Source organism: Pteropus vampyrus, unplaced genomic scaffold, assembly GCF_000151845.1.
Source record: "Pteropus vampyrus isolate Shadow unplaced genomic scaffold, Pvam_2.0 Scaffold548, whole genome shotgun sequence".
Lineage (NCBI taxonomy): Eukaryota > Metazoa > Chordata > Mammalia > Chiroptera > Pteropodidae > Pteropus > Pteropus vampyrus.
This window is the reverse complement of record NW_011889329.1, coordinates 2243487-2256032: the sequence shown is the minus strand read 5'-3', so window position 1 is coordinate 2256032 and position 12546 is coordinate 2243487. Positions and strand designations below refer to the sequence as shown.

At 34.7% G+C, this 12546-nt stretch overlaps 1 protein-coding gene across 44 annotated transcripts in view; it reads right to left on the bottom strand.

Moving 5' to 3' along the window:
* The window catches only part of MBNL3 (muscleblind like splicing regulator 3), a 110184-nt gene that overhangs the window by 25175 nt on the left and 72463 nt on the right, over nucleotides 1-12546 (bottom strand). For 29 of the 44 annotated variants that reach the window (XM_023525326.1, XM_023525306.1, XM_023525313.1 and 26 more), the window contains 2 exons: nucleotides 6714-6734; nucleotides 5310-5474 (listed from right to left, as the gene is read on the bottom strand). In XM_023525326.1, coding sequence (XP_023381094.1) covers nucleotides 5310-5474; nucleotides 6714-6734 — 186 coding nt within the window. Of the gene's footprint in view, nucleotides 1-5309; nucleotides 5475-6713; nucleotides 6735-7275; nucleotides 7295-9428; nucleotides 9460-12357; nucleotides 12436-12457; nucleotides 12532-12546 lie in introns of those variants that run through there. The other 15 variants (XM_023525336.1, XM_023525334.1, XM_023525337.1 and 12 more) reach the window with 7 other exon arrangements.

Genomic DNA, 12546 nt, shown 5'->3' with positions numbered 1-12546 from the left:
AACAGGCCCACATGGTCTCATTAGCACCAAGCTCTAACCAACTGAACTAACCAGCCCCAGAGGAAAAGCACACAAAATGGACTAAATGGAGATTATGTTTAATTCATGCCATGGGAATATATGAGGGAGGATAAAGGGAGAATGTTGAGATTTATCACTATCAAAGAAATGGGGCTCTGTAAAAGATATCATGTACAAACGTCCTCTGTTTCGCTGCAAAAGTGTAGCCTTTTCATTTAATTTTTGAAAAAAAAAAAAGATTTGGCATTGTGTATTAACAGAGTTGGCACAAAGCAGCAAACCTACTGCTGGTGTGATTTATTTTGTTTTGCTATAAAATGAGCTTTAAGCAATGTAATCTACTGAATCCCCAGGAAAGGACCTGAATAACTACTCTACTTTGGACCAGTAATTGAAATCAATAGTGAATCCAGGATCTGTGAGGCCTGAAGTTTAGGCAGTAGAGTGAGGGAAGAGAGACTTAAGAACAAAGAATACAGAAATATATTTTAAAAATTTTACACACACATTGTAAACATATTGCTAGAGTTCCTCCCAGGGCCTTGGAAGGAGACCAAGCAAATGAGGGGCCCTGAGCCTTCAGTAAACTTAAGGTAAGTCTACTCCTGGGAATAACTTGTTGAACACATAAATAACATTAGGCTTCAATTGCTATAATCTATAAGTAAAAAAAAAAAATATCTTCTCTAATCTTTAGAAAATATAGTGAGATCCAGATGAACTTTTGGGCTTATAGTATAGTTTTACTCCACACAGTCCTTTGATGTGATTTGGTCAACCTCAGTCAATATGGCACTTCACATGATAATGATAGTCATAATTATACTAAGAGCACATTAGCCTTATAATTACATAATGCCTGTCATCAAAATGACTTGAACATTTTGCAAAAATCACCTTACAGAACATTTAATGTCATCACCTCGAGATGAAACAACTAAATGTCATTATTTATCATTTTGCAAGTAAGTAAATTGAGATACCCACTGAATAACCATCATTAAAATATACTAAAATTCCTGTACTGACCATGAGACTGGTAATCTGGAATATGGACATAGTTTCTTTTTCTGTGAAATCTATAAAATGCCTTGCCCACCTTTTTCATAATAATTATTAATAAACGAGTCATGACAATAGGGAGATAGCATAAATACTTTAGTCAATCAAATTAGTTGCTGTGAACTAGAAAAACTGTAACTCTGATGTGAATATGTAAACTGTATAATGTACCTCAACGAGGAAAGGATATTATCCTTTTGTCTTTAACTAAGTCATTTATTAAATATTTTGTAATTTTACTTCTATTCATTTAAAACTGTTTTAGTCTAAAGTTTCATAGAGTAATAATACCTCTTAGCTCCTATTTAAAGAAGAAAAACATTAAAACTATTGGAGTCTAAAAATAATATTATTCATTAATTAGTATTATAGCACTTCCTCCTATCTACTGGAACTTCCTATTTTTCCCCATTTGGTTCTGAAATGTTGCATCTCCTTCGTTTCTTACTATATTAATGCCAGATAAACATATAAGCTTGTTCATGAGAAATGTATTGGTAAATAGAATTATACAGATGATGTAACAAAGGTGGGGAGGGTTCAGAAAGACATCAGATGATTCTGTCTGAGATAAAGAAAAAGTCAGGAGTGGAACCCATGCTAATAGCCTCTGTGATTTAGAACACCAAAACTTGGCCACAGGAATGCAAGCCATAAAAAGCATACAGCAGACCAGAGGATTTGGCACATATAAAACAATAACCTCTATATAAATCATCAGGTGAATACAATCGACCGAGTCAAGTGTGTGTAAAGAACTGCCTCCATGTGAATCACAGCATTCAGAGAGAGAAACTAAAGGAATTTGCTAGATATGGACAGGCCTAGATTATGAATAATGTCCAAATAAAAAATACTTTAATAGCCTTATAACATTATGTCCATTATATATACAGTTTATATATATATAAATATTATATATATATATATATATATATATATAATGTACCTCAGCGAGGAAAGGATATTATCCTTTTGTCTTTAACTAAGTCATTTAACTTAAATATTTTGTAATTTTACTTCTATTCATTTAAAACTGTTTTAGTCTAAAGTTTCATAGAGTAATAATACCTCTTAGCTCCTATTTAAAGAAGAAAAACATTAAAACTATATATATACATTACCTCCAGCAGTGAGACTTCTTACTTCCTGTAATGAAAATTTGTACTTGTGAAACTGAAATTTTAAAACATTAGCTTTGTTTGAGAATAATCCAGTGTTTTGTCTTTTTCTAAAATTCTTCTACGGTGCTCATGTTTTCCTCTTAATTATGCCATGGGATGTTCTTAAACTTACAATTTTTTTGCTGTAATTATCAGAAACTCTCTTTTAAACTGCTTTGAAAAATATCAGGGAGTCACACCCTTTGTCTCACTTGCTAAACTTCCTCAATAAAGCTAACAAAAGCTTTCAGAGGTGGAATTTTATACTAGCAAATGTCTATTCAGGCCTGTTAAATACAGTGAATAAACTTGCCTGCTACAGCAAGCATTCCACCCAAATTGACTAGGTGTGGCTTTTATTCATTGTTCAGTCACACTAAATAGAAGCTGTTTTCTAGCTACCTTCAAATTTAGATTGACATTTCCTTTATCTGAGGGCTTATAATAAGCAAACTATACTCAGTTTTTCAAAAGCAGATATGCTCTTCTGGTACCCTAGAAACAGATCAAAGTATGCTTTGTGTAGAGACATGAAGTTCAAGTCAGTGATATCAAACAGGTCTTAATATGCAACCACACAAACATTAGAACTTGAAATTTAAACAAAAGCTTGACTATTTTAGGGAAAATAATCAGATTATGGGGGGATGTTAAAAGGGATAATGAATTGTTTGGGGAGAATAGGTATCCAAGAAATTAAGTGAAAGCATATGTTACTTCTATAGTAATATCAAGATCTGTAATTAAGAACATTTCTTTTGAATCAGACTAGTGTCACTTAAAATTGTCACTAGCTGAATTACAATATGCCTCCAAAGCAGCTTTCTAGACCACAAAGGAGGATCACATCAACCATTGTGGGGTTAGTTTTTTTTGTACACATAGTAACTACAGAAATTAATCTTTTATCAGTTTACCGCATCATAACAGCTATTGTTAAATAATCTACAAGTTAGAAAAGCAATTTCCAATTGTTCCCTGTGGTATCTAAGTGATGTATCTTGTGATATGCTATAAAATAAATTGTATTCCTGTGAGTCATATCAGTCATGTTCTGCAGCCTGAAATCTGAAGTCGCCCTCACTGAGGAATTAAGAGAACTGTATTCTATTATAGAAAGCACAGAGAATCAAATTAGAAAGCACAAGAGGGCAGAATACTCAATGTCTCTGTTATTAGACTCTAAAAAAGCCACTCCCTATTCTCTAGTGTAAGCCAGTATGATCAATAATGCATGAAGGGTTGAGGCTTGAAATGGAGAGACTTTACTGGAGGCTGAATAGAAGATGAATAGTCAGCCTTCTGTCTTTATCCCTACTTTACCACAGGCTTTGCTCTCTGGTTCCCTGAAACAGGGCATTGATTAGTGCCCTGATGCTGTCCCTCGACCTGTGAAAAGATACATGCTCCAGCTCTATAGGAAATGCTGGGTTCATGTATGTGATAAAATCTGGCTCTTATTCTTTGTTTAGTCTGAAGTTGGGACAGCCTAAGAGAGGCCGAGAGTAGTAACAGTGGCTGAAAAGCTCCCTCAATTTATTCCCCACTTACTCACATTTTTGGAGTCACCAAGCACATTTATTTCTCTGTGGCTTTGTTCATACTGTTCTCAGTATCTAGAAGATTCTTTTTCATACCCCTTTAGGAGTAGGAAGGAACAGAAATACTACAGTGTGTGAAAGCCCAGGAAAGAATTTGAAGAAGGAATTTGACCCTATAAAGTAATCCTGAAGGCCAAGGACATCTGAGGAGCTCACTGGTGAACTTCTGGGAACTAATTTATAATGTAATTAATCAGCACTAAATTCCAAGGCAAGTATTTTTGGCAAACTAATAGTATAGAACATGAAATCTATTTGTTTTACTTAAATTTGTCTAGGAAATCTAGAAAAAGAGAATCATGATGCAAAATTTTAGTGACTCATCAATGCTCCCACCACCTGTTTTGTGCATTGTCTATAAAGATGGATTAATTAAGGGGTGCCCATCTACACAGATCTCTTAGAGAATCAATTTTATAATGGGATACATTTTGCTGAGCGCAGATTGACCTACTCCCACATTTTCATTGCATCAAAATACCATATACATTTTTCAACTTTCAGTGTGTCTATTACAGTCACTAATGAAATTGGTAACAAAGATAACAAAATTTTTCCAAATTAGTATTTTGATATGATTTAAAGGAAGTGGGGCAGCTGGAATTAGAATAAGACACCACTGAATTAAATTTGAGACCTGGTAGAACTCACCAATCCACAAAAATACTAGACGCTGGTCTTGAAAGACACAATTATCTTTAATTTCTGCAAAGGGAGACTCTATGGCTACATTAAGTTAAAACCACCATCAAATATCTGGCCAGTATTCCTCAAGATTGTCAAGGTCATGGTAAACAGAGGAAGATTGAGAAATGGTCACAGACCAAAGGAGAGAGGGGACAGGATTCAAATAACTGCACTGTGGCACCCTGCACTGGACACTGGAACAGAAAAAGAACACTAATGGAAAAAATGGTGAAGTCTGAATAAAGTCTGGAGTTTATGTAATAATAATGTGTAAATGTCAGTTTCTTAGTTTTGAAAAATATACCATGGAAATATAAGATATTAATAGTTGGGGGAACTGAGTGAGAAGTAATATGGGAACTCTCTGTACTACTTTTCTTTAAATCTAAAATTATTTCAAAATAAAAAGTCTGCTAAAGAGCAACAATAAAACCACTGTCAAAGATGGTTTGAATTAATATCCTAGTATTTGAAGATTTACACTCAATACTAATCAAACCACCTCTCATGTTAAAATGCCCCTACTCCTTTATTACTATTCTTCTATAAACTGAATTCATGCTTAAATACAACCCAGATTTTAAAACAAACACACCTGATTGCTCCCTTCACATGCAGGACAGCTTTGTATCGTCAATTAACATATTAGCCTGTGCCCTAAATCCTCCTGTAACTAACTTCCCAAAGGCCCTGCAAGGTTATTCCAATGTAGATATATATTCATTAAAAAAAAGACACACATACACAATTTTTCAAAGACAATGCTGTGACTTACAAGTGAGGACATCTGAGCGTTTTGGAGCATATACTGCATCTGCTGGGCAAACATAGCTGCAGCAGTCTTTTGTTGAATCAGATTGTTCCGTCCATTAATTTCCAGCTGCGTTTTTAAGTGTGGAGGAGGGTGAAGGTACTTGCAGTTCTCTCTAGTACACCGACCCTAAAAATGAAGAATTAGACAAATTTTCATTAATATTTCTATAAATCTGGTCTGGCTAAGAATAATACAAGTATATCAAGTGCTCAAGAAAATTGAGGGAAATATTAAATAACTGTATACACATAGATATATTTTATAACTTTTAGATCCATTATTCTGGACAATTTTGGCTCTAAAGTTCTTTTTCCTGAATCTATGCAATGTGAGAAACATCTCGAAATCCACTGACATTCTGTTAGCCAAAGAATAAATCTCTACACCTGGCAGCCATGTTGTTCTTTAGGTTCCAGAGGCAATGGCCCTAGAACACTTGGATAATTGAGACCAAAGTGTATGTTGAAGTCTCAGCTAGTTGGATGTTTTATTGATAGTTTAAGCACTTCCAAATAAGATAATATGTCATTTCTGTGGAATCAAACATGTTTTTACTGTTGCCTAATTGTTAACATGCCTGTTGAGTATGGATGGTATTTACTATGTGGTAGCAAAGGATGTCACTGGACAGATATTTATTACATTGTCAAATGTGACCTGTTGTTATGTTTAATTCATGAGCACTATGCAAAGCGGCTAATGATTCTCTCATTTAAATTACTAGGTCCACTATATATATATATATATATATATATATAGTAAAAATATATATATACATATATTTTTTTAAGATAAGCACAACTACAAGCGGTTCTTTTTCCCACAGATTATAAGATTCTTTCCAGTGCATAAGCTCATTGAAGATGGAGTGGAGGAAAAAAGGCAACTCTTTTTTTTTTGTTTGGACCCAAGAGTGCAAGTCACTAGACCACCTGAATTCCCAAGAGAAAATTAGTTAGTTCATCAAATGTTTTCACCGCTATGAATTTTCCTTATTTATAATGCTTAAATGATTTATACAATCACTTCTCCATATTTAGTTATCTTGTTATTAAAACATTCCAATATTTCACTGAGAATCAAGGTGATTCCTTCAAAACTTTATAGAGCTATGTATAATGCAAAACCAGATGCACTGCAACTGCTCTTTTAAATGTTAGATTACTGGGATGTTAGATTATGAGATGGCTCTATTATTTTACCTCCCACAGCAAGAAGCTGAATACAACTTAAAACATAGCTTGAGAAATTAAGGTTTGACTATTAGTTTCCAACAGGTTTGACCTTTTGTTTCTCCCACTGATCAATTTTTTAAATCAAATTAAATGATTTATAAAATCAAATAATATCTTAGTTTCAACGTACCTTTACATTTCTCTGCAAATCCTGGGAAAGGAAGAATTTATTGGTAGTAAGAAAATGGTATTAACCCAATCTTTCTGAATTCATAAAAGTAACCTAAGAATAACGACATAATTTCAGTACATATAAGGGCTGTAAGGAAATTCTTATATGCGCTAAAAGTCATAATAATGGAGGGCTTCCACCTGCCCATTGATATGGTTCCCAAGAGAAAATATAAGCTTCTTTTTACATATACCACAACCTGCACCAAAGCAAAGACAGTCACAAAAATTTTAGTCCCCAGATTCTTTGCCCTCCACCTAGCATAGCTAAGGTTAACTGGCTTAGAATTAACAGCCCTGGGAAGCAGTGACACTTGGTGGCTTCCACAAGCAAGCCTGCTAGTTTGCTTATACTTCAGCGTTTCTCTTCCTCCTGCCACACCCTAACATTAAAGATTTTCCCAAAGTACAGTCCTAAAACTTCTGATCTTCTCTCTAATCTCTTTTGCCTGGAGAAATGAAATTCTTGCAAAATTTCATCTATCACAGTAATTACTCAGATCTTAAACTTCTGTCTCTACCTCTGACCCTTCTTCTGAATTTCTGTCCTCTTTATGACTAACTGCAGCAGCATTTGGAAATCCTGCCCCCTAACCAGATCTAAATAACTCATTCCTGACATTTCTTCTCCTTAGACTATTTTTCCTCTTTCTGCATACATTTAGGACCCTTGCTCCAATTCCCATACCTTGGAACAGTAATATAGCAGCAGTGAAAAAAGAAATTAGGTACCTGCTGAGCGGGAGGGCTTTAGGATTACAAATCCACCTTGATAGCTTTCCCAGACAAGTAGCAAACACAACCATAGACACTTACATAGAACAATTTGTAACTCCCTTCCAAAAACAAAAACAAAAAACAAAAACTGTGTAATGAAGACTGTCTCTTAAATTCAGAAATTCCAAACAATAGATCAGTTTTTTTTTGTTTTTTGTTTTTAAGAAAAGGAATTTATTAGGATTTTACCATTTGTTACAATTTAGAGTTTTAACACTTTTTACATTGAAAGCAATCAGTGGGGAGGGAGGGAGGGAGAAAATAGGTGGTATTTAGCACATTTTCTGCCAATCTACAGATAATTACTATCTTCCTTTGTGCTTTTAAAAATTATCCTTTACATATAATAACTTTTCTTAAGTTTTTTCCTGGGAAAATAATGATATTTTTTGTTACAAAGCACAATGATATACAGAAATAAGAAAAAAGAGAATTACACTTACAAATTACATCAAGTTTAAAACTAAAATGTGGAATATGAGGCAGCATGAGATTTAAAAAAAAACTTATACATTTATTTATGATATTTTACTTGATTTATAAAGCATTCTCTTTTGAATGACAGAATCTATAATTTACTTCTATAACAAAGAATGCAGATGTATAGCAATACTACCTTACCGGAGACTTAAGCTTGTTAAAGTAAGCTTATAAAAGACAAAAATATCTGTATTTTCTATTCAAACAAAAGATGAGAAGACCAAATAATTTAATATCAATACTATCTGTGGAACACAATATTTCAGAAGAAAATCAAGCCCCTTAATTTTTTTTTTTTCAAAACAACTTTTGAACTCAGGATAATATATTTACATGCATGATATTTGGTAATAATAAATCTCCTCCATATAGTATTCATTCTTCAAGAATCCCAAACTTAATTATATACTAAAATACCTTCCTTGAAGTTTGGAGGTGGGGCAAACTTTTTTTGACATTGGTTTCATTTGCTTTTAGTCCTTGTAGGGGATTAAGGCTTTGGTAACCATGTATAGATGGGATGGGGTAGAGGCAGGGAAGGGATTGCCCCGCACAATATGTAATCACCTTTTTAGTTCATAGTCATAAATGACTCTGCAAACATACCTATGACAGTTGCCATCCACTGGCAGAGCTGGCTATATCCTAAAAACAGCAGCAAAGACTACATATACAAACAAAATTTTAAAAAGCATTGAGGTGATTAGAGTGCAGACTCATTTCTGCTTGCTCCAGTTTCACTCCTTTTCGATTTTCTTTGGCCTTAAAAACAAAACATTCTCATCTGGTCTTTTGCTATGAAACTGAATTAGGAAAATAAAGTGATTAAATTGAAAAGTGATTCTCTGCTGAAATAAGTGCTACTATACCTATGAATCTCTCAGCTTCCTTTTCCCATCTACTCTTTTTGAAAATGTACACAAAAAGCAGCAGAGGGATAAAATGGTCAATGAAATTTCTAAAATACATCTGCATCAAAAAGTTGATGACAGACAAAGAAAAAAGTTGCAGAGCACTTATAACACTTCCAAAATTCAATCTGTTTCCTTTTCCCTACTTTCAGGCTTTTCACAAATGAGTGCAAAGCCTTTGACTGAGAAAGAAAAGTAGCATTGTAGAGATTTAAATCCCACCTAAGTCTTGGGAGCTATGAGAGTGAGAGTCTGTCAGATACAAGACATTCTGTGCACTTGCAGGGTGGAAAAAACCTCTGAAATGTACATTTTTGTTGTTGTAGTTCGTGAGAGAAAATTTTACCATCAATCAGAATAAGAAAAGAACCCTAGGAAGCTGAACAGGGTAATGTTTAGCTTTATCTTAACAGAAATAGCTGTTTGCAAAATGACTTGCTTCTTCAACTACATTTGGAACTATGGGGGAAAAATCCTTCTCTCAAATACAATGATAACTGGATTACCTTTTCAAAGACATCTCGCTGCTCTGCTAACCTATTAAGAGTTAAAAGTTAAATGTTAAATAAAAGCAATGAAAAGATGATTTGTTCTACAAAAAAAATTATTCTATTTTAATGATAATATGTTCAATGAAAAAATCCTATCGATTATATTGCCCCAATGAAACATACTTACTTGCATAGACATGGCCTCTCAGCAATTTTAGAATTACAAATCATGCTATTAAGTTTCCTGGTTCCTACAACCATCACAGACCTTTTAAAGGCTAAGAATAATCTGAAAGAGCTAAGAGTGAGGCACATCAACGTAAAGTGAGTATTAGATGTCAGCATACTAATGGCAAATTCTCACTTTCTTCTTTTTAGGGTTCTGTCTTTATAAAAATAGTTATAATCTGCATTACTTTCTCCTCCAATGTTGTACTATCTATGAATATCGATATACATGCATAAAGAGCATCTTTAAAATCTTATATACAATTTCAATTTAAATTTGAGATGCAGACAAGAATTTTTTTTTAAAAGTTTATAGTAAACCATTTCCTGAATATATTGAAGGCAAAATTAATGAGGCTCAACATAGACCTCATGGAGAAGGCCAGCCAAGTATACACTCTCCCACTGCAGTCAGTCCTGCATCTAATTTCCTTATGCTGTTGAAGTCTGCTTTCTTGACATCCCAAATACACATATACAGGGCAATGACTTTGGAGCAAGTCAGACACCAAGTTCAAATAGGTAAGAAGCTGGGAGGAGGGCAGAATGATTTTCTTGCCTGTCTCAAAAAAGCTTTTAAATCGCGACCTCCAGAAGATGAAGGGAGGAATAGGCTCAACAATCACACCAATGTTCTGAAAGAGCTCACTAAGATAACTTGATTACCAGAATCAAAACATTTAGGGCTGAAACAGATTTTAAGGAACATCTTGTACATCTTTATTTTAAAGAGAAAGTGAAGGACAAAGAAGTGATATGACTTGTCCTAATTAATAAGCAGCTCAGTATGGATAGAAGCCAAGTTTCAGATTCTCACTACCCTGTATAGATTTTCAGTTCAAATGACTCTTCTTCTGTAAAAATTTTTCTTAGCCCATCTCCCCACCCCCACTTTCATTTATCTCTCCCTCTTTTGTGCCTCCAGCTGCACCTTGTACTCAGTTTTATGGTAGCACTTATCAATGTGTACACTGTGATAAATTGTTTGCATGCCTATCTCCGCATTAGACTTTGAGCTTATCTAAAGGCAGGACTATATCTTCCTCATCTTTGAATCGCCTGGAATGTTTCTGTGCCTGGCTAATAGTGGCCGCTCCATAAAAATTTGCTGAATGAATGAATAATCTTTGTGAAAATAATCTATAGGGTCTAACCCTAAGTCTGCCGTAGAAGCCTAATTCCTTCTCTTGGTATTTCCTTTCATAAGTTCTTTTTCCTTCCTCCAAGAAGAGAATAATAGCCAACACATGACTTAAGCTGTTTCTGGTTGTCTGTTCCAAATGAACCGTTATTCTATTCAGCTTCAGAAATCAGCTAATTTGTAACTTTTAATTTTTTTTTTTTGCTATGAATATATACTCATAAGTCTATGTGACCATCATGGCTGAAAAATTCTGGAAATTTAGAATAACTGAACCAGAAGTGTCAGGAATCCATGAGGCACATAGACATTAACCGCGATCTAATTCTAGGCTTGTGGTCACAAGCACCCCCAGGATATAGGGCCTCACAGTGTTGAATAAAGGAAACTGTAGCAAATTCATATTTAAACAGCACCTGGGCCTGCCCAAGGGAAGCACAGCATTTCCAGGGCTGGCTTAGAATATATTGCCTTCTCAAACTGCTCCACCCCACTCCACATATCTCTGAACAAGCTGCAAGTCAAATTCCCAGAAGATATTTGGACAAAAGTGGAATACCTGCCTGGCTTTAGAATAATCACATAAGGTGGGAGACTTCTTGTGAATCTCTATTACATATGTTGACTTATAAGAAAAATGTTCCCCTGTACTTCAAGAGACACATTCAGCTGCATTCACATTAAACATTTTCAAATAGTCATGAACTTGAAATTTTTATTTGAAAATTTTGAATAGCAAATAACACACAAAAAATCATAGTTGCTGTTCACAGTGAAACCAAGTGTCCCTCACCAATACCCCAAATGTGCTTCCTGTCCCCTCTTCAATTTCCCCCCATGATCTAATCAAATGCTTTTAATCACTTTAGAAAAATATTAACTGAATATCTATTCAATAAAAAGCCCCTCAAGAATGCATCATCTCTGTTTATAAAACAGCCAACCAGAATGAAATTAAAGCCCAGAGACAATTGAAGCACACTGGTACCAAGTTACCAAAAGTCAGAAGGCATTTCTGATGCTAAATATTCATGGAAGCTGTCTTTAAAGTAGTCAATGGCTGTGAACATAAAATGTCATTAAAATACAGGAAAAGGGAAATAAAAAAATCCTGACATTCAATTTATTGTTCCAAGAAAATACACATAAAATCATGCAACTTAAAAAGACTACTTACTACATAGAGTTTGCAATGAAACAACATAAAAGGTGTCCCTCTCGGCCCATAGTCAGTTAAATCTCCTGCTCTTAGGGTTCCCTTACCTCCCTTTTCTGGAAACTCAATCCAGTCACCTACCACAGTGATTTAGAACAAGGACAAAGAGGACAGCAGCTACTTGCACCTTTTCTTCCTGGCTAGAGCTTCTGCCAAGATTTCTATCAAGGGTGGCCAGATTTATCAAATGAAAATACAAGACTCCCAATGAAATTTTAATTTCAGATAAACAGTAAATAACAATTTAGTGTTAGTAAGCTCAAAACAATACATTATCTGTCAACCCTCTTCCTATTTATTCTTCTACCTTGGTGAGGTGAGCTAGTCAAATTCTCCAACACCCAATTTACCTCTTTTACCTTAAAGTTGTAAGCAGCCCTCTCCATGGAATCAGCCCACGTTCTACTTGTGCTTCAACTGCCCAGAGCAAAGCAGAAGGCACTCTCAGCCCCAGCTTACCTGACCAGCTACAAGGAATTTAAGGAAGTTGACTCTTGGGGAAAGCAGTTTTTTATTCCATAGCTCCTCCCACAAAAAGCTTCACACGG